General features: G+C 43.9%; 2 protein-coding genes across 3 annotated transcripts in view; one reads left to right on the forward strand and one right to left on the reverse strand.

Annotated features, from left to right (window-relative positions):
• The window catches only part of LOC139540089 (ELKS/Rab6-interacting/CAST family member 1-like), a 32,798-nt gene extending 14,839 nt beyond the window's left edge, over positions 1-17,959 (forward strand). Inside the window, exons 9-20 of one of the 2 annotated variants that reach the window (XR_011668080.1) lie at positions 31-198; positions 322-459; positions 1,330-1,470; positions 2,741-2,881; positions 2,974-3,167; positions 3,667-3,802; positions 4,345-4,476; positions 9,762-9,922; positions 10,169-10,316; positions 10,806-10,901; positions 12,370-12,447; positions 13,011-13,125. Coding sequence is in view for 1 of the 2 variants with exons in the window: in XM_071343644.1 (XP_071199745.1) it covers positions 31-198; positions 322-459; positions 1,330-1,470; positions 2,741-2,881; positions 2,974-3,167; positions 3,667-3,802; positions 4,345-4,476; positions 9,762-9,922; positions 10,169-10,316; positions 10,806-10,901; positions 13,011-13,196; positions 13,411-13,548 (1,779 nt within the window). In the remaining variant the exon portion in view is untranslated. Of the gene's footprint in view, positions 1-30; positions 199-321; positions 460-1,329; positions 1,471-2,740; positions 2,882-2,973; positions 3,168-3,666; positions 3,803-4,344; positions 4,477-9,761; positions 9,923-10,168; positions 10,317-10,805; positions 10,902-12,369; positions 12,448-13,010; positions 13,197-13,410 lie in introns of those variants that run through there. The other variant, XM_071343644.1, reaches the window with a different exon arrangement.
• Positions 17,960-18,835: 876 nt separating this feature from the next.
• Positions 18,836-21,543, reverse strand: LOC139540090 (F-box/LRR-repeat protein 14-like). Its single transcript, XM_071343646.1, has one exon. The coding sequence runs from the start codon at positions 20,970-20,972 to the stop codon at positions 19,761-19,763; it is 1,212 nt and encodes a 403-aa protein (XP_071199747.1). The 5' UTR covers positions 20,973-21,543; the 3' UTR covers positions 18,836-19,760.
• Between the last annotated feature and the right edge of the window lie 1,239 nt (positions 21,544-22,782).

The raw sequence follows: 22,782 nt of genomic DNA on the forward strand, positions 1-22,782 counted from the left end.
TAGGCTGAGCGGTTCCCCTCTGCTGGCCAGGTGGATGCGTTGCGTCTGCGTCTGGAGGAGAAGGAGACCACGCTGAACAAGAAGAGTAAACAGATCCAGGAGATGTCTGAGGAGAAGGGCACTCTCAACGGAGAGATCCACGACCTCAAGGACATGCTGGAGGTCAAGGAGCGCAAGGTCAATGTCCTGCAGAAGAAGGTGGAGCTTGACTATATATCACGCTGTATAATGCAATAGGATACAAAGTCATACAACGTCCTGTTTAGTAAGCGTTTTGTGTATGTTTTTTGTCTAGCTCACCTAATTGTGTGTGTGTGCCAGATTGAGAACCTGCAGGAACAGCTGAGAGACAAGGAGAAGCAGATGAGTAGCCTGAAGGAGAGAGTCAAGTCTCTACAGACAGACACCTCTAACACAGACACAGCTCTTAACACACTGGAGGAGTCCCTCGCCGAGAAGGTACACACACACACACTAGAGTCCTACATTGGTCAGCCTGCCACATCAATTCCGATACCTACCTGACATCAGGACAGGTTGTTCTCCCCAAACCGACCCACGCGCTTAGAATTGTTCCCGAGAGCCGGTCCATTACCCGCCAAATTGCATCAATTTATTTAATTGTTTTTATGACTCCAGACAGTAGGCTATTCCTTTTCCCTGCTAGAATGAATTTGTCTGCATGTCTATTCAACAGTTGGATAAAAGAAACCATGCGGCACATTGATAACTCAAATATAACAAAACATGACCTTTGCATTCAATATTGTTTTGATTTTCAAATAGTTTAATTGAAACTTAAATAAATAATTGCCCGAATTTTTAATATAGACTACAAAAATACTTAAACCTTTACCAGCCATATTGGTCAAACGCAAATTATATGGCCAGTGTATGGTGAATGAAAGTCTGAATTGCGAAAGCCTCTGCACATGGACAAATTAAAGTGTTTCAGCCCCAATAACGGACAGTTCCCTGCTCCACACTCTCACTGTGGCTGGGTCTTGCACCGCTCACACAATGGAATTTACACCAATAAAACAAGCTGCTGGGTTTGTACAAATTGTATAAGCATGATTTAAAACATTTCCGACCCGCAATATAATTGTTCTGAACTGCGAGCCAACCCACGGGTTCAAGGAATGCTTTCATTCCACCCGCCAGCAGATTTTTGTTGTTGTTATGGGTCACCCGTGGGGAACCGTCGGTACCCGATGCAGTGCTCAAACACACACACTGTCCAACTCCGGCAGAGACTCATGAGCAGTGCTGTTTCTGTCCGGGGTGTTTGTACTCTCATATGGGCTCTGAAATGACACACGTCTGTAGGAGCGCATCATCGAGCGTCTGAAGGAGCAGAGAGACAGAGACGACAGGGAGAAGACTGAGGAGATCGACAGCAACAAGAAAGAACTGAAGGATCTGAAGGAGAAAGTCAGTCTGCTGCAGGGAGATCTGTCTGACAGAGAGGTACACACACACACCCAAAATGTAGTGACACTGTTGACACTTTAGATTTTTTTTTCATTATTATTATTTTTTCAAAACGCTATATCAACAAATGTTTCACATTTTGTTTTTGTTTTTTCATAAATGATTGCTTATGAGTACCTTCGTGTGTGTAAAATATTACAGATTTTTTATTAAAAGATTAAGAATAATTTTTTGTTGTTGGGAAAAACACTATATATCCATTGTTTAGCTGGAACGGAATGTTCATATCCTGTATATTTGACTGTGATACGTGGTTGTCTCACCTAGCTATTTTAAGATGCATGCACTAACTGTAAGTCTCTCTGGATAAGGGCATCTCCTAAATGACTAATGTCAAATGTAAATGTTTTACATAGAGGTCATATTACTGTATAGAATTATTATTTTTTAAATTTAAATATTGATGTCACAAATGTATCAAAAAAAAAATGTAATGTAGTTATTTGTTACATTTTACTATGTAAAACCTAGCAGTACTCCTTGTTTCCCTGAGAGTCATTTACACTGAGTGTACAAAACATTTCCATGATATAGACTGACCAGGTGAATCCAGGTGAAAGCTATGATCCCTTATTGATGTCACTTGTTAAATCCACTTCAATCAGTGTAGATGAAGGGGAGGAGACAGGTTAAAGAAGGATTTTAAAACCTTGAGACAACTGAGACATGGATTGTGTGTATCATTCAGAGGGTGAATGGGCAAGACCAAAGATTGAAGTGCCTTTTGAACGGGCATGGTAGTAGGTGCCAGGTGCACCTGTTTTAGTGTGTCAAGAACTGCAACGCTGTGGGGGTTTTCACGCTCAACAGTTTCCCGTATGTATCAAGAATGGTCCACCACACCCAGCCAACTTGACACAACTGTGGAAAGCATTGGAGTCAACATCCCTGTGGAAAGCTTTCGACACCTTGTAGAGTCCATGCCCCGACAAATTGAGGGCAAAAGGCGGGGGTGCAACTCAATATTAGGAAGGTGTTCTTAATGTTTTGTACACTCAGTGTATGTAGCATTTAGCAAAAAAACATGATTATTTGTCTGAAATGAAACCATCAAGTGATAGACATGTATTTGTTTCAAACCTGTCATTGAACAACCCCATGCCATGATTAGATAGTGAAAAAACACACATCCCTTTCATAATTTCTTTAAACAATAAAAGGTAATTTACCAACATTTCTGAAAATGGATATATAGCATTTTGGAATGAAACTCTTTAATTTATTAACCCCCTCTTCCTCTCTCCAGACCAATCTGTTGGACCTAAAGGAGCATGCATCATCCCTGGCATCCTCGGGGCTGAAGAAGGACTCCAAGCTGAAGAGTATGGAGATCTCTCTGGACCATAAGAAGGAGGAGTGTCTCAAACTGGAGAACAATCTTAAGAGGGTGAGATGTTGCCTCTAGACAATGATCTAAGGCCACTTTTACTTACTTGTCTGATCATAAAAATAAAAAAATGTGTCTGACTGTGTTTTCAGGCCCAGAATGCGACGTTGGAGGCCAAGGCGAACACGGAGCTGTCGGAACGCATCACCTCCCTGGAGCAGGAAGTGACCCGACACAGAGAGGATTCTGGCAAGGCTCAGGCGGAGGTGGACCGGCTGCTGGAGATCCTGAGAGAGATGGAGAATGAGAAGAACGACAAGGACCGCAAGATCAACGAGCTGGAGAAGTATGTGTATCTTTCTCTGACCCAGACTCTACTTGTTTGTGACTAACGCAGCCTCTGTAAACAGCAGTTTATCTATATACATGTGGACCTGGTCTAATGTAGGTGTTTTCCTCTGAAATACCACACGGTCCTCCTCTTCTCCTTCCTTTCATCTTGTCTTCCTGCTCTCTGAATCTGTTTCTCTCTCTCTCTTGCCTTCTTGTCTTTATGCTGGAACTCTCTTGTCTCCTCTCCAGTCAGTCCTCCAGGTTAGTAACATGTTCTCTGCTCTGTCTACTGGCTGGACTTCCTACCTTTCCCCCACCACCCCCACTCTCTTTTAATCTCAATTGCTTTTGCTCTCCCTTCCCTCTCACTTTCACCACTCTCTTCACTTTATCCCACTTCACCCCCCCCCTCTCTCTAACACACTCTCCCTCTGTGATGCTTTAGTGTTATGAGTGTAACCTTATGGGAATGTCTGTAACCCAGTCCTCTTGTGTCCCATGGTGCCTTGCAGGCAAACCAAGGACCAGAGTAAGAAGGTGGCATGCCTGAAACATAAGGAGCAGGTGGAGAAGAGTAGGAACGCCCGACTGGTGGACGAAGCTAAAAAGAGAGAGGACAACATCTCAGAGAGCTCTCAACAGGTCAAGGTAAGGCACGTGTGTGTGTATGTTTGTTTGTGTGTGTGTGTGTGTGTGTGGGGGGGGGGGGGGTCTATGGATGTGTGACTAATAACACTGGTAAAGAAAGCTCTTCTTGTTGGCACAATTTTCTTTCGACATACAGAACCAGTCAAAAGTTTGGACACACCTACTAATTCAAGGGTTTTTATTTACATTTTTTAATTTTCTACACTGTAGAATAATAGTGAAGACATCAAAACTATGAAATAACACATTTGGAATCATGTAGTAACCAAAAGTGTGCAAAGCTGAGTGTGCAAAGCTGTCATCAAGGCAAAGGGTTGCTACTTTAAAGAATCTCAAATATAAAATATATTTTGATTTGTTTAACACTTTTTTGGTTAGTACATGATTCCAAATGTGTTATTTCATAGTTTTGATGTCTTCACTATTATTCTACAATGTAGAAAATAGTAAAAAATAAAAACCGTTGAATGAGTAGGTGTGTCCAAACTTTTGGTACTGTAAATATCCTTATCTACCTCAGTCTTCTCTCCCCTCCCATCTAGGACTCTCTGCGGTTGAAGACTGAGCGTATCGAGGAGTTAGAGGAGGCTCTGAGGGAGAGTGTTCAGATTACAGCAGAGAGAGAGATGGTGCTGGCACAGGAGGAAGCTGCCAGGAACCACCAGGAGAAACAGGTACACACACACTTAACACAAGTGTACACACACATGCACAAACACCTGGAGGAGGTGTTGGAGATGAAGTAAGACGCACACGCGCAACACAAGGGTACACACGCAAAACACACGCACACATGTGCAACACAAATACACACGTATGTACAAAGCTACACAGACACACACAGCTTCTATATCCTTTCTCCTCTCATCCCATCTACTGGCCACATTTCACTCTGTCCCTCCCTTCCTACCTGCTGTCCCTCCCTTCCTACCTGCTGTCCCTCCCTTCCTACCTGCTGTCCCTCCCTTCCTACCTGCTGTCCCTCCTTTCCTACCTGCTGTCCCTCCCTTCCTACCTGCTGTCCCTCCCTTCCTACCTGCTGTCCCTCCCTTCCTACCTGCTGTCCCTCCTTTCCTCAGCTTTCTTGTCTCTCATTTTCTCCTGTTTTCTCTGTTACTTACTGCCTCTCAGAAGCACTCACACAAACCAATGCATGAGTCCAACCACGTCCACTTTAAGTGGTCTAAGGTATGACGTAATGATCCTCCTCTGTTGTATTTCACCCTTTTGGATCAGTAGCTCTTTAGACCATGTTATCATGTACCATTTACCTACTATTCACTTCGAAATTACATGGTGTAAACTAAACCAGAACCATCTGATACTTGTTTCTCGTGACGCCAATCTGTAACTTGTTGGTAACCAATGATACCAACATTGCACCCCAGAGAAGGTCAATAGTTATTATTTAGCAATGTTGGGTTGTACTATTAACCATGTGACTTCTAAGTAAATGCCAGTTAAATGAAAGTACTACAGTGAAGTAGTACCTTTATTGCTGTTTAGATCTGTCATTGGAGCCCCTTGTTGTAAAATCAAATCATCAAATCAAATCAAATTTTATTAGTCACATACACATGGTTAGCAGATGTTAATGCGAGTGTAGCGAAATGCTTGTGCTTCTAGTTCCGACAATGCAGTAATAACCAACAAGTAATCTAACCTAACAATTCCACAACTACTACCTTATACACACACACAAGTGTAAAGGGATAAAGAATATGTACATAAAGATATATGAATGAGTGGTGGTACAGAACGGCATGGCAAGATGCAGTAGATGGTATAGAGTACGGTATATACATATGAGATGAGTACTGTAGGGTATGTAAACATAAAGTGGCATAGTTTAAAATGGCTAGTGGTACATGTATTACATAAAGATGGCAAGATGCAGTAGATGATATAGAGTACAGTATATACATATGAGATGGGTAATGTAGGGTATGTAAACATTATATTAAGTGGCATTGTTTAAAGTGGCTAGTGGTACATTTTTACATAATTTCCATCAATTCCCATTTTTAAAGTGGCTGGAGTTGAGTCAGTATGTTGGCAGCGGCCGCTAAATGTTAGTGGTGGCTGTTTAACAGTCTGATGGCCTTGAGATAGAAGCTGTTTTTCAGTCTCTCGGTCCCTGCTTTGATGCACCTGTACTGACCTCGCCTTCTGGATGATAGCGGGGTGAACAGGCAGTGGCTTGGGTGGTTGTTGTCCTTGATGATCTTTATGGCCTTCCTGTGACATCGGGTGGTGTAGGTGTCCTGGAGGGCAGGTAGTTTGCCCCCGGTGATGCGTTCTGCAGACCTCACTACCCTCTGGAGAGCCTTACGGTTGTGGGCGGAGCAGTTGCCGTACCAGGCGGTGATACAGCCCGACAGGATGCTCTCGATTGTGCATCTGTAGAAGTTTGTGAGTGCTTTTGGTGACAAGCCGAATTTCTTCAGCCTCCTGAGGTTGAAGAGGCGCTGCTGCGCCTTCTTCACAACGCTGTCTGTGTGGGTGGACCAATTCAGTTTGTCCGTGATGTGTACACCGAGGAACTTAAAACTTTCCACCTTCTCCACTACTGACCCGTCAATGTGGATAGGGGGGTGCTCCCTCTGCTGTTTCCTGAAGTCCACAATCATCTCCTTTGTTTTTTTGACGTTGAGTGTGAGGTTATTTTCCTGACACCACACTCCGAGGGCCCTCACCTCCTCCCTGTAGGCCGTCTCGTCGTTGTTGGTAATCAAGCCTACCACTGTAGTGTCATCCGCAAACTTGATGATTGAGTTGGAGGCGTGCATGGCCACGCAGTCGTGGGTGAACAGGGAGTACAGGAGAGGGCTCAGAACGCACCCTTGTGGGGCCCCAGTGTTGAGGATCAGCGGGGTGGAGATGTTGTTACCTACCCTCACCACCTGGGGGCGGCCCGTCAGGAAGTCCAGGACCCAGTTGCACAGGGCGGGGTCGAGACCCAGGGTCTCGAGCTTGATGACGAGTTTGGAGGGTACTATGGTGTTAAATGCTGAGCTGTAATCGATGAACAGCATTCTCACATGGGTATTCCTCTTGTCCAGATGGGTTAGGGCAGTGTGCAGTGTGGTTGCGACTGCGTCGTCTGTGGACCTATTGGGTCGGTAAGCAAATTGGAGTGGGTCTAGGGTGTCCGGTAGGGTGGAGGTGATATGGTCCTTGACTAGTCTCTCAAAGCACTTCATGATGACGGAAGTGAGTGCTACGGGGCGGTAGTCGTTTAGCTCAGTTACCTTAGCTTTCTTGGGAACAGGAACAATGGTGGCCCTCTTGAAGCATGTGGGAACAGCAGACTGGGATAAGGATTGATTGAATATGTCCGTAAACACACCAGCCAGCTGGTCTGCGCATGCTCTGAGGACGCGGCTGGGAATGCCGTCTGGGCCTGCAGCCTTGCGAGGGTTAACACGTTTAAATGTTTTACTCACCTCGGCTGCAGTGAAGGAGAGCCCGCAGGTTTTGGTAGGGGGCCGTGTCAGTGGCACTGTATTGTCCTCAAAGCGGGCAAAAAAGTTGTTTAGCCTGTCTGGGAGCAAGACATCCTGGTCCGCGACGGGGCTGGTTTTCTTTTTGTAATCCGTGATTGACTGTAGACCCTGCCACATACCTCTTGTGTCTGAGCTGTTGAATTGCGACTCGATTTTGTCTCTGTACTGGGACTTAGCCTGTTTGATTGCCTTGCGGAGAGAATAGCTACACTGTTTGTATTCGGTCATGCTTCCGGTCACCTTGCCCTGGTTAAAAGCAGTGGTTCGCGCTTTCAGTTTCACGCGAATGCTGCCGTCAATCCACGGTTTCTGGTTTGGGAATGTTTTAATCGTTGCTGTGGGTACGACATCGTCAATGCACTTCCTAATGAACTCGCTCACCGAATCAGCATATTCGTCAATATTGTTGTTGGACGCAATGCGGAACATATTCCAATCCGCGTGATCGAAGCAGTCTTGAAGCATGGATTCAGATTGGTCGGACCAGCGTTGAACAGACCTGAGCGCGGGAGCTTGTTGTTTTAGTTTCTGTTTGTAGGCTGGAATCAACAAAATGGAGTCGTGGTCAGCTTTTCCGAAAGGGGGGCGGGGGAGGGCCTTATATGCGTCGCGGAAATTAGTATAACAATGATCTAGGGTTTTTCCAGCCCTGGTAGCACAATCGATATGCTGATAGAATTTAGGGAGTTTTGTTTTTAGATTAGCCTTGTTAAAATCCCCAGCTACGATGAATGCAGCCTCAGGGTGTGTGGTTTCCAGTTTACAAAGAGTCAGATAAAGTTCGTTCAGGGCCATCGATGTGTCTGCTTGGGGGGGAATATATACGGCTGTGATTATGATTGAAGAGAATTCCCTTGGTAGATAATGCGGTCGACATTTGATTGTGAGGAGTTCTAGATCAGGTGAACAGAATGACTTGAGTTCCTGTGTGTTGTTATGATGATCACACCACGTCTCGTTAATCATAAGGCATACCCCCCCGCCCCTCTTCTTACCAGAAAGATGTTTGTTTCTGTCGGCGCGATGCATGAAGAAACCAGCTGGCTGCACCGACTCCGTTAGCGTCTCTTGAGTTAGCCATGTTTCCGTGAAGCAGAGCACGTTGCAATCCCTGATGTCTCTCTGGAATGCTACCCGTGCTCGGATTTCATCAACCTTATTGTCAAGAGACTGGACATTGGCGAGTAGTATGCTAGGGAGTGGAGCGCGATGTGCCCGTCTCCGAAGCCTGACCACGAGACCGCCTCGTTTGCCCCTTTTACGGCGTCGCACAGGGTCGCCGGCTGGGATCAGATCCATTGTATTGGGTGGAAGGCAAAACACTGGATCCGTTTCGGGAAAGTCATATTCCTGGTAGGAACGATGATGAGTTGACGTTAATCGTATATTCAGTAGTTCCTCCCGACTGTATGTAATGAAACCTAAGATTACCTGGGGTACCGATGTAAGAAATAACACATAAAAAAACAAAATACTGCATATTTTCCAAGGAACGCGAAGCGAGGCGGCCATCTCTTTTTCGGCGCCGGAAGTTCAGGTGTACGTTCAACACCTCAGTGGGGTTGGATCCAGAAACAACCCCTAGCCCTGTTCACCATATTGCTGGTCTATTACCCATCAATCCGTTCAGATTTACACTAGTACCTAGGTGCTATAGGGTGTAAGAGCTAGTGCCAAGGGGATAGGGTGTAAGAGCTAGTGCCAAGGGGATAGGGTGTAAGAGCTAGTGCCAAGGGGATAGGGTGTAAGAGCTAGTTCCAAGGGGATAGGGTGTAAGAGCTAGTGCCAAGGGGATAGGGTGTAAGAGCTAGTGCCAAGGGGATAGGGTGTAAGAGCTAGTGCCAAGGTGATAGGGTGTAAGAGCTAGTGCCAAGGGGATAGGGTGTAAGAGCTAGTGCCAAGGGGATAGGGTGTAAGTCAGGAATCATCAACTAGAGCAGCCGCGGGACCATTTTGTTTCTTGCGCGGATGTTCGGGGGGGCCGGAATCTAATTACAAATAATTTGTAGACTGCAAATTCACCACAAGAAGCCCAAACCGATGTAATGTTTGACTAAAACATAATCATTTCAGTCCTTGCTTATAGTTGTATATGATCATGTGTGTCTCTCTATTTTCCGTGGGAATACTTGGGAACAGATTTACAAAATTATATAACTTGGAGCTGATTTCCTGACTTTTTTCCAGTCTTTTATGTCCAACAATGAACATTAGAAAACGTATGGGTGGCAAATATTTGGCCTGCAGTCTGCCAGATGGGGAACCCTGGTGTAAGGGCTAGTGCCAAGGGGATAGGGTGTAGGGGCTAGGGGTTCTTTGATTGACGGCTCATCAAAATGGGGCTGTACTTGAGGAAGGTTATGTCTTTGAATGATAAACATAATCTAATACATTTTCACTCTCTCTGCTTGTCTTTGTATTGTCTTATTTTTATTATGTGTGCGTGTGTACAGATTGAGGAGCTGCTGGGGGCCATGGAGAAGGTGAAACAGGAGCTGGAGTCTATGAGGGCCAAGCTGTCATCTACCCAACAGTCCCTGTGTGAGAAGGAGACTCACCTGACCACTTTGAGAGCCGAACGCAGGAAACACCTGGAGGAGGTGCTGGAAATGAAGTAAGACACGCACGAAGACACGCACGAAGACACACCCATCGTACACACACACACACACACACACACACACACACACACACACACACACACACACACACACTGTATATACACCCATTCCCTCCACTTTCACACTTTGCAACATGTCTGCTGACTTGGTAGTCAGGTAATGCTGTAATAGTCAGGTAATAGGATATCCTGTAAATGACTCATTCTAAAATGCCACCCTGTAATACCACCTTGGTGCAGACAGGAGGCGCTGCTGGCAGCCATCAGTGAGAAGGATGCCAACATTGCCCTGCTGGAGCTGTCCTCGTCCAAGAAGAAGAAGACGCAGGACGAGGTGGCTCTGCTAAAGAGAGAGAAGGACCGTCTGGTACAACAGCTCAAACAGCAGGTAGGGAACAATCCCTCGTCATGTTACCTAGGTCCAGCCACATAGGCCTCTGTAAAGTCACTTCCTCTACTCATCTCCTTCACCTGAAATGGGGGGAGACTAAACAGACCTCAGATTGTTTATAGGTATAGGTTTTAACTTTGCAGCAAGTGTCAAAATCAAACAGTAGGCAGCCATAAACCTCTCTCGGCACAGCTGTCTGCTCAATGCAGCATGATTAGGGTGGCAGGTAGCGTGGCGGTTAAGAGCGTTGGGCCAGTAACCGAAAGTTCGCTGGTTCAAATCCCCAAGAAGACTAGGTGAGAAATCTGTCTGTGCCCTTGAGCAAAGCATTTAACCCTAATTGCACCTGTAAGTCGCTTTGGATAAGAGCATCTGCTAAATGACTAAAATGTAATGTAAATGAGTATGCTGGTCAAAAAATGCCTTTAGTCTCCCCCTGAAATTTTGTCCTCTCTCTCTCTCTCTCTCTCTCTCTCTCTCTTTCAGACTCAGAACCGTATGAAGCTAATGGCAGACAACTATGAGGACGACCACTTGAAGACCGCTCCCGACCAGACCAATCACAAACCTTCTCCAGATCAGGTGGGTACACAGTCAACCAAACAGAATCATATTTTTTGCAGTCGAAGGCTGTCTAGATGCTATTATTGTGTGAACACATGTGTAGCTTAACCAGAATAGACCATCTTTCTCCAGTATATAAAGTTATCACGGCCGGCCAGCTCATTAGGCAGGATTACACCTGCATGCTTGCTGTTTGGGGTTTTATACTGGGTTTCTGTACAGCACTGTGACATCAGCTGATTACAGAAGGGCTTTATAAATACATTTGATTGAAATTGGATTAGGCAGCCACCTATGGCGGCATCGTCTGACCTAGACACACCTCCAACAACAAATAAAACCTCACATAATTCTGCCCAAATACAATGACAATTTCTCTCAACCAGTGGCAAATGGGCTTTTTAGGTGATCGCTGATGCCGCCCTGTGATAAGCAGTGCCCCTTTGTCAAAGGCAGGTGCGCAAAATATTTAGCTTGTCCATTCCCAGCGTGCCTCTCCAGGGTGCTGTTGGAGAGACTCATCGCTGCGGTGCTCCACCAACGTTCCGTCTAAAACATAATCTAACATAAATCATGTAGCAGATATAGGGTAGGGTTTCCCTAACTCGGTCCTACACCCCCCCGGGTAAACTTTTTGTTATCAGCCCCAGGACCGTGTTTGGGAAACTCTGATATAGGATATGGTAGAAAGAGTATGTGGCCTTTTCTGTAGCTTGCAGGCTGGAGATAAAATATATGACAATGTAATGAGATGGACACTTTTTACATCATGCAAGTTTCTCTGGTCAATTTGCCTAACTAACTTAAATGGCGCCCAATCAAATAAAAAATGTGCTGTCATTTTAACAAACAACATATCCTAAAAATAGGACAGGTCAGACAATATGGAATGGACAATCACAACTGTTGTCCAGGAGTTTCACCCCTTTGATCAGTGGTTTAAAGTTTGTATCCTGTTCATAGTGAAAAAGAAAATACTTCTGCTTTTCCCACTGTGTAAACACATTGCAAATAGGCTCACGATAACTCCTGATAAAGTTGGTTAGCTGATATTCAGAGCTTAAATAGCCAAATTGATTATTCACAGGAATCAGGACTAATAAAGCCAATACAACAGCCGGCTTTACAAATGGTGGTCCTACCACATGAATGGGCATTCATAACATGCAGACATGGTAGGCTACACCTCAGTAAGCACGGACTGACGCAGATGCTTTGTGGACATCTTTTTTTGGCGCGGTTCAGACCGGCCTTGATTTCAACGTCCACAGACATGGATTTTTGGTCAGTTTTCTGTCTCGCACTCCTATTTTTCTCTGTCACACTCTCTCTCTCTCTCTCTCTCTCACACACACACACACACACACACACACACACACACACACACACACACACACACACACACACACACACACACACACACACACACACACTAACCAAGTGTTCTTTTCTAATGCTGCAATTGGCTAAACCATCTGTCCAATAGGATGATGAGGAGGGTATTTGGGCATAGCCAACCCTGCGCCCCCCTCCCCTTTCTCTCTCAGCCATTTTGTTCAGAAGGGTGAGAGCACAAATGAATGTCCGAGTCATCTGTCCATTTTCACCACCTTCCTGGCATGTATGCCCGTCTCTCACTCCATCGTCAGTGTGTCCCGTTTTGCGCCTCCATTTTGTTTTGTCGTCCGTTTCTCCTCTCACCAATTTATGTTGGTGCAGTGAGTTGGTCCGTGCAGTGTTTGGTACATGTCATCTGTTCTCATATTTGTATTTTCTTACGGGAATGATATCTCTGTTGTTACTGTGTTACCTTGGATGGTGTTTCAGTGTTTGTCTGCCCACCATGTACTGTAGCTTGGACACTGTTTGTGAACAACTGAGTCAATCAAATAGGCAGACATACACACACACAAGACACACTTCTGTCCCACATACCAGACTCCACAATCGTTTCTCCTTGTGATCTAATGCATGTGAGATGCAGCCTTTTCCCTCCTCCTTCTGCATGCTCCATGATTCTGGTTTAGTCTCTGAAAACACACAGGGACCTAATGTCATTTTTCTTATCTCTCTCTTATCCAACTGGCTCTTCCCTTTCCTCTCCCCCCTTGCATCTCTCCCCTCCAGATGATCCCCCCTCTCCTGTCCCTGAGTGAGAATCGCAATAAGCTTAAGCTCTACATTGCCCACCTGACTGACCTCTGCCACGACCGAGACCCCAGCATCCTCAGCGTCCTGACCCCACCGACCCACTATCACCACGCCAACCCACCAGCCTGGGAGGAGGAGCTACACAAGATGACTTTGGAGCAGGTAACAGAGGAGTCCCTCCCTCTGGGGTTTTCTCTCTCTTGTTCCCCGTCTCTTTCTCACCCTCTATCTTTCTTTCGGTGCTCTGTCATATCTTCCTCTTAACAGGAATGAGTGAAGTTTTTATCGCCTCAAGGGAGATGGTGGGGGAGGAGAAGTATGCTAACTCATTATCTCTCCCTCTGTCCTATTTTCTCCCCCCTCCCTTCCTCCTTAGTTGGAAATGGAGTTGGAGTTGTGTGAGAAGGAGAGTGGGGAGCTGCAGGAGTATGCCAACTCGGTGCTGCAGCAGATCGCTGACTACTGCCCTGACATCCTGGAGCAGGTGGTCAACGCGCTGGAGGAGTCCTGCTGAATTCTCACCTTTACAGACCACCCCCTGATGACCCCAGGACCCTGCATGAGCTTCAGACAACCTTCCTCCCATCTATCCACACATGATCTTGGCGGAGGGAGGACTGCGCGATCATACTACACCCCCACATGCTCAATTCTCATTCCTGGGGAGATTCACCAGCCTGAGGAGATGATGATGATGATGATTAACTGATGAAGAACAGTCACACAGTGGGCTAATGGTGGAAGGATGTAGATGCATGCTGGTCATGGGTTGTGTTCAGTAGTGCACATCGCACAAAAACGTTTTGAAAGAGAAAACAAAGTTAAGGTAGCACCTCCCTGTTTCATTTCTTTCAAAGTTTTCGCAGTTTTCGTCCCTACTGACACAACCGTAGTTGTCTCTTTGTATCTAAACCGGTGTTTTTTCTGAATGGTGGGGAGTCGTGGCATGGAAATGTTTAGAAACCAGTGACCATTTAAACAAAAACATTTAGCATATATTACGTGTTATTTCCTATGTTTGACATTAACAATCTCCTATGTGAGTTTCTGGACAACAAAACTTTTCCCATTTTCCCTCAACCACCCAATTAGATCCATAGAGAGAGAGAAACACTAGCTGGGTTTTAGGGCTTGTGGGGCTTTATCTCTGGCTGACTTACTGCATGTTCTGGGAACGGATCTTAAGATATAAGAGGGAGGAATCCTAACTCAATATCCTAACTTGAACTTCCACACACATCTCCCATTGACATCAGTGTCTGATTTACGTCAAATAAGGATTTGGACCAGAGGGAGAAGGGGAGAGAGAGAGAGAAACAGAGAGGAGAGGGGGGTAGTGGTTTGTTTTAGATGGTTTTGCACACAGCACCCTCTTCAATATGAGGTATGCAACATTAGTTTATTTTAGCCACGTACACTTCTAGTAGTGCATCACAGGAGGTTGGTGGCACCTTAATGGGGGAGGACGGGCTCGTGGTAATGGCTGTAGGGGAATGGTATCAAATATATCAAACACATGGAAACCAAATCCATTCCATTTACTCCGTTCCAGGCCTTATTATGAGCCGTACTCCCCTCAGCACCCTCCACTGTAGTGCACTATATGGAATATGGTGTCATTTGGGACGGTACGATAGAGTGGCCTTTGAGTGTGCAAAGGGATCAGTACTGGACGTACATGAGGGACCTTTTTATTCCTCAGTTCTATTGGTGCTACAGCTTGACATAAGACATGAAGAGATCTACTCCACCAGTCATAGGATCTCATCCAAAGTTTCTATAGATATGACTTTATAAAACATTATCATTGTTTAATTTTTGATTGAATTATGTTCCCTGAGATTGATGTTGCCCCTTTTGTGCATTTTTCCAAAGCTTCAGGGCGTGTGGTTCTTGTAATGAAATTATAGTGAATACTACTTAAAAGGATATGAAAGTCCCTTCCCAGTGGGTTTGAACCTTTTTTAAATCAATTTGTAAATGACTCATTAAATACGTAGTGACTAGGGTTGAATATTTTCCCCGTTTTTTAGAAATGTTCCATCCCGAAAATAAATCACTTTTCTCCTGGGTAACCTGGTGTTTCCCACCAAAACCGGACGTTTCATTCAAAAGAATTATAAAGCATATATGTTTGGATTTGATTATAGCTTTGATCAGCATGAAAATTCTAACCTGAATCTACCAGAGCCTGATGAGCCATATATTTTTAAAACATTTATGAGCCCTACATTAACAACATTTAATGAGCCTAAGCCCAAAAATGCCCAAATGAATATGCCATTATCCAATACATGTATGATAAAGCCTACTGCACATTATGCGTGACAGAAAAACATAGAAGCCCCTAGATGTAGCCAGCTATAACCTATGCTCTCTTGGGTAAATAAATTAAACTAGCTCCAATAGGCTAATCTTTTTGAGTGTGAACTGTATTGTATTATATGGACTGGAATTAGGCACATCGTTGAAACCATGATGAAGCAGAAGAGAACATGCAATTCTGGTGCAGCACATGCGGCCTACAAAGTTAAAAGTATTGGCTAGCGAATTTGATTTTAATTTTGAAATATAATTGGGCCTATTTGTATAATTAATATGCTGACATATTTCTATACCTACCTTTTATATACCCTGAATGTTATCCTCTTTCTCTCATTCCATCCGCCCTTTCAACAATTAAATGAAATACGTTTCGTTGTCCTTATCTTCATCATTCTAATGACATCCTTGAATAATATAGGACTAGACTTAGATGCAGACTGCTTTCACTTCTCTTCATGAAGATTGAATGGTTATGGGTCTGAATAAATAACTGCCATCGCGAGTTCGCTCATCTTTCAAATTACCCATGAGTTCTATTGGCTTCTGTGTATAACATTCAGCTAAAAAGAGCTTGCATCCCTCTTCGAATAGTCTATTGGTATAAAAAATGCTCAAAACATTATGTCCAGCAAGCTATTGTGGTCTAGATTTCCCTGCATGGGACTCCAAGAGCTAAGGAGCGTTTTTTTAAGGAGAGAGGCCAGAGGAGCGCAGGTGCTTGCGTATTGGATAAGAGACAGAGGTTATAAGTTAGAAGCTTATTGTGCATAACCCATAATTAATTAGCTAAATATAAGGCTTATACGGCATTGAACGTATTACCCGTAGAAGGTAGGCTAGAACATCTCTATATATAGGGCTATATATCAATCTAGAACAGGATTATCTATTTTGGATGGAGTTGATGGAGAGCGACAGAGAAAAAACAAGACCCACGAAAGCCAGGAGGAGATGGGTAAATTAGATACGCATTAGATCTTTATATTACTGTAACATAGGCTATGCTGCAGCAAATGTAGTCCCACCTGTCATAAGAACAAAAAGTTGAGATGATAGGTCTACATGCATTATGAACTGTACTCCATACTGAGATGGGCTGTCTGTCCCCACCCTGAGCGTTGATTCATGCAGAGGCCATAGAGAAGCCAGATTTAGATATCGCATATAATATAACAGTTCCATTTCACACCATGCTGTTCATATAAATAATTTATTATAATTTACCGGTTTCTCGCAGTTATTTATCCCAGGGAAAAGCGAGTGATTTTGAGAGAGAAATCCCGGTAACCGGGTTCCCGCCATTCAACCCTAGTAGTGACTACATAAATGTAACCCAGTGGAAGATGTTGTGAATTCTGTAAAAAACAAAGTGAGAAGCTAAAAGCAGTGCAGTTAGTTGTCTATTGTGTGTGTGTGTCTCAATTTGTCTGAAGACAAAAGATATGACCGTACTGCCATAAATTGCGGAAAGTCATGTTCTATAAATATATATACATATAAAGTATGATGTTGACCATATGGATATATATGCATTGAATGTTTGCACAGAATCGTGAGGAGCAAGACTCTCTGAACAAAATGGCGGACCGTTCTAGTGTCTTCAGCTAAAACTGGAGAAATATTTGTAAAAAAAAAAAAAAAACTTTTATAAATGTCAAATTATGTGTAAACTTCAAACGTTTTCAAACTGTGACTGTGTTGAGGGAGAGTACTTTTTATTTTCTTTCATTTATTTATATTTCTTGAATTTTTTATGCATACTTTTTCCACATGATGTAAACGTATTACCCTGAGGTTCCAGTGTTTAGTTATTTCATATATCCGAGATGTTTGTGGGAATGACGCCCCCTAGACTGTGTTCCTCTGTTCTCCACTTGTCTCACACTAGTCTGACCGTTTAGGACAGAACGGTCTCCAACCATGGTTCTCCTGATACTTATTCAGTGGCCTGATTTACAGAGCACGCTGCCAGTCTCTGGCATTTAGAACTGCTCTGTACAGTACATTTCTATTTCAATCTGTCCATGGTTGAACAATGATAAGCTACAAATCAGCTTGGTCTCCAGGACCAGAGTTGGAGACTAGGCTACTGTTTAGGTTCTATTATCTTGCCCCTTGTCCATAAGCCAGGATGTGATTCCAAAGTACTCTCTATGGCCATCTCCCTTTCCAGAAGTTATTACTGACCTGACAAAATCGTAGAGGTAAAAGCAAAGGGTTTCACTGGTCAGCTTTCACCTATCCAGGTCATGAGAACAGTTTTATTTCAGGAAGGAGGAAAAAAATGTGTCTTTCAAAAAAGTTGCAACAGGGCCCTAGCCTGTGTATCCCTGCCCTTGCCTTAATGTCTGTGGACTCACCAGTCTGTGATAACTTTGTTTTAAACTCTTCATTCAGGAACACAGTGCTGTTAAAGGGGCTACTTCTAAAGTCATGGTTCTAATTTTATTTTTTTACTTTCATTTGCATTTGTTAAAGAAATGTACTGCCTTCCGTCTGTGTTAATGATGAAAAAAGTTATCTATGAAAAATTTAAGCAGAACAGACACGTTTGAGTATTTGCATTTTGTATGTATGTAAATAAACATATCCTATCAGTCTTTCACGCTCTGTGGGGATTTTTGTTTACAGGACTACCATTGTGCATATTTATCAGCATAATTAAGTAACATAAAACAAAATGATTTGTCACACACCGGATAAAAGGCACAGTGATGCTGAAATGTTTTTTTTTTACCCAATAAATTACTGGGAGGTTATACATATGAAGTGTGCGACTCTCTTTGTAACACACCGGATAGGTGCAGTGAAATGTGTTGTTTTACAGGGTCAGTTATAATAGTACAGCACACCTGGAGCAAATTAGGGTTAGGTGCCTTGCCTGACCCTAATTTGCCCAATCTTGTCGGCTCGGGTAATCGAACCAGTGATCTTTAATTTACTGGTCCAACACTCTAACCGCTAGGCTACATGCCACTCTAATAGCATATCTTGGAATACCTTAATACATGTCTGTCATTTTATACCTAATAGCTGTCTCAGTTGCCAAGAATGGTTTTCATGCCCTCATATTTGATTTGACTGTGTCCCGCTGTGGATTCGCTAGGGAGATGAGGTCAAATGTGATTGGCAACCCTTCGCCTCAACTCGACTTCTGAATGTGTGTAAAGAGTGACAGAAACTCATCCATGGTAGGTGCTAATCCACTATTTCATTTAATCTATCCAGTTCAGACCTGAAAACACCAGGGAGATAGAAAGAAAAGGACAGATTTTATGTCAATCTGGTTGTGCAACCCCCAAATGGTTGTTTCTGGGCCAGCATAATTTATATTAGAGTAAGATAATGGAATGGCCCTTAATGTTCTGAACACCCTGCACCTTCTGCCATATTTAGTACCTGCTTTTTCATAGTAAGGCCCTCCTATAAACCTCAAATGGGCGACAGAACTCAAAATAAACCATTTCCCCAAAAAAAACATTCAGCATTTTTATTAATAAATATCACTGTTGTATGAATATAAAACCATTTTAAATTACCCTTTTTAAGAAACACACCAATGATCTTTCCTTGAAGGCTTTACAGGAGAAAATATGATGTAGGTTATTGATATGTTGCATACAGACTTCAAATACATGCTCTTGATAACCAAGGGCAAGATAAAGTCTATTTTTACACTCTCCATTCTAAAGTCCCCAGGGGGGAGAAGGCAGATAGTTTACCCCTGTCATATCCACACTGTTCATGTTTACCAGAAGGAATTAGGAAAGGCAGATTACAATGTTAGATACAGTACAACTCCTCAGGCATGGAAACTACCAATTCAAAAAGGTGTACTTCAAAAACAAACAATTCACTTCAATTTGAAGTACAATGTTCTGGCTTACAGCCATTCATTATAAAAACTATATTTATTAACATAAGAAAAATACTTCTTAGTCAAAACTTCAATCCAAGGCATTAAGGCCTTAATGTGCAGTGTTAAGATGGACTGTGTTAGAACATAGTTGTTTTGCATGAGTTGTCTATCATCAATACTGGTAAACAGTTAAAGGGAAAGTTGAAAAATGTGGCATATATCCCATATTTTTTTTGTTTGCATGGAAAGACAGTGGGGTTGTGTCCCAGGCACTCCAGTTTCTTCAATGAATGAGGTAGCTAGTAAAAACCTTATAAATGTGATACAATGACAGGATAGTTAACATGGAAATAAGGGGTGGAATAATGCTATGACAGTGAATGTTTAAAAAGGGTTGATCCCTTCTACAAAAAATAAGGTCACAGTATTATAGTTATTAAAAGGTAATGTAATAGTCTACAAGCTGTTCCGCTCAGGTATTCTATGAAAAATAATACACCTTCCACGGTGAAAACCACAACTTCTTCCTCCCAGCTTGGCTTTCACCTCACTTTCTCACTCTCCGTCATCTGCCAGAGTCCCAGGTTTAACACTTTAAGGCACGGGAGCTGCGTTATCCTTTCCAGACCCCGCTTGGTGATTTTGGTACACCCGTACAGGTCGATACCGGTGAGCTGCGTCAGGTGGTCGGCGATCAGCTCCAGCCCCTTGTCAGTGATGCGTACGCACTGCCCGATGTTCAGGGTCTTGAGCTCGTGCATCTGGCGCACCATCCGGTTGATCCCGTCGTCACTGATGTGGCAGGAGCACAGGGACAGAGACTTGAGCTGGTACAGCCCCTGGGCGATGTAGGCCAGGCTCTGGTCACCTATCTTGTCGCAGAAGGACACGTCGAGGCCGGAAAGCTGTAGAGACCCCATTGCCAGGTGCATGATGCCCGTGTCACTTATGTTGTCACACGACCGCAGGTTGAGGCTCCACAGGTGAGTCATATTCGACAGGTGGATCATACCGGCGTCCGATATTCCTCCGCAAAAGCTGAGGTTGAGCACCTTGAGATTGGCCAGTCCCTTGGAGACGTGTTTGAGGGACAGGTCCGTCAGCTTTTGGCAGTCCTGCAGGGTCAGCTGCTCCAGAGAGAGGCAGCCTTCGGCAGCGCTTCGGGTCATCCCAGCCAGGTGACCGATGCCCACGTCCGACACATGCCTGCAGCTCCGCAAATTAAGGCTCTTGAGTTTGTGCAAGCCCCAGGCAATGAGCAAAAGGCCTGTGTTGGTGATGTTACTGAGGCCACCGAGTTCCAGGACCTCCAGATTTTTCAGGTACTGGGCAATCCTGCCCAGGCTTGAGTCTGTGATTGGTTTGCAGAGGCTGAGGTTGAGGATCTGCAAGGATGGGATGTCCTGAACAAAAGCATGTCCGAGCCCGTTGTCCGTGAGGTTAAAACAGCCGCATAGGTTAAGGCTTTCAATGTTTGGCATCCCCTGGATTACGTAGCTCAGGCTGCGCCGCAGGCTGAGGATCTGGACCTTCTTGATGCCCCGGGTATGGAGGCTGGGGAACAGGGACGGATTGGCCCTACGCAGATGAAGCTTCGCTTCCACCCCCCTCCACACAGACTTGTGGTACGAAGCGTCCCTCCAGGCCGCACACACTTGGGCCACCCTACCTTTGTCCCTTACGTCCAAGTAACTGAAAATCATAGCTAAAATTTCCGGGAAGAGGCCAGATATGTGTGTCTCCATTTCAAACATGTTTGGAAGGGGAGAGGTTAGCCAAAACTAACCAGGTATACGATTATTCGAGTAGGCTAGCTAACGTTATCTGTTTGCGAAGTTAGCTAATGTAACTCAGAAAAATAACATGTTCAAAGTCCAGGCATCCCAAGCCATCTTTACATAATACACATCTGAAATTCCAACGCGAAGTTTTCAGGTTGTGTTATATTATTCCAAATCAACTGAGATAGTTAGCTAACTACTTCCCATGAAAACGTAGACAACTAGCTGACGTTAGCTTGCCTGGCTAGTAGCCTAGGCTAGCTAGCGAACCATAAGGCGGAAAACAGAGACCGTCAGGCGACTCTACCCATGTTCAAGTCAGATGACGGTTGTCGTTCTTCAAATGGATCCAGTCGGTCGTTCATTTTCAAAATAAAAACTGAAAATGTATCTCTGAAACCCGTAGTATTCTTTTCTTCTGTGTAATGGGTAAAAAGGCACAGTTTATATTAGCATTTCAGTTCTGTTGATGGATTCATGGCGCTTCTTCCCGTGGCTGCGCTGTGCTGCCTTTGTCTGGCCAACCATTTCAAACTGACGACGTAGGAACAGCAGTGCTTTGGGGGGGGGGGGGGGGGGTACAAAAACAATCCACAGAAACAATTGACATTAATATGAGAAGACGTAATAAATGTAATTGGCCGGATTTAATAACATAAATATTAAAAAGTTTGATATTTTATACATAATCACTTTTCTCAGAAATTATTTTAAAGATAATAACCTTTTTTAGGACCACCACATTTTTTTATTCTTGGTTTCGCCCAATTCGCTACAAGTTAGTGGTCCTCTGGAAGCGACTATAAATCAATGAAATCCTTTTTTGTATCCATTGTGAATGATAATATTTTCTCACGGTATTTAAAAAAGGCCTCGGTGTGAAATAGTATAATGTAACGCTCTGAGGATCCCATATAGCCAGTGGAAATTTCATAAAACACCTGAAAAATTTCCCCACAGATAGAAAGGGTAACTCAGACACGTCACGTGGGCTATTAAACGTTTAGAACGTTTTCTCACCATCAAATATGGTAGTGAGAGGAAGTTCAGTCGCGGGTAGTGGGAAAAGATGGAACTAGGTGAAACTGGGCCGATCTTCTGCACATTGTCTCATCGATGAAACATCTGATCTCAATACATTTTTCTCTTCCCAAAACTACAAATCTGTTACGAACACAGTGCCCTAAGTTTTCTAGACTTGACGCTATGCCAAAGATTTTTTTAGCAGTACAAGGTCGAATTGAGTTTGTGCGCACGCGCACTTCGCAGAGGAGGGGTTCCCTAACGGAAATATGCAAATACTTGCTACAACGCGCCAATAAACTCGTGCTTGGTTTTGAACCTCTTTGCTTGTTCTGTTCACGATGCTTCATTTGCTCCCATGTAAACGACAGAGATTAACTATCTTGGGTTAGTTATACATTTATTTGATTTCCCTTTTCAAAAACAGCTGTGTCTGTCCAGAGATCACTGGCGCGGGGAACTTGAGGGCCCGGAACAGGCACATCAATATCCCGTTATTTTTCGGGATACAAAAGTATTCTGTTTTTGAGATAAGCCCAAAAACCTTGTATCCAGGTTATGTTAAACCAGGACAAAATGCCTGGGGTATGCTGATTTTAACGGGATGCTGTGGCATATAAACATTTTATCCCGTGTACTGTTGTTATTCGCGGTCTGCGCAGGCTCAGTTGCGCATATCCTGGGTGTTGTGTTATGATGTTTTCATCTGATTGTCAAACAAATCACTTAAAAAAGTAGTTTACCTGCGCAGTTCGATCCA

Source organism: Salvelinus alpinus, chromosome 15, assembly GCF_045679555.1.
Source record: "Salvelinus alpinus chromosome 15, SLU_Salpinus.1, whole genome shotgun sequence".
Classification (NCBI taxonomy): domain Eukaryota; kingdom Metazoa; phylum Chordata; class Actinopteri; order Salmoniformes; family Salmonidae; genus Salvelinus; species Salvelinus alpinus.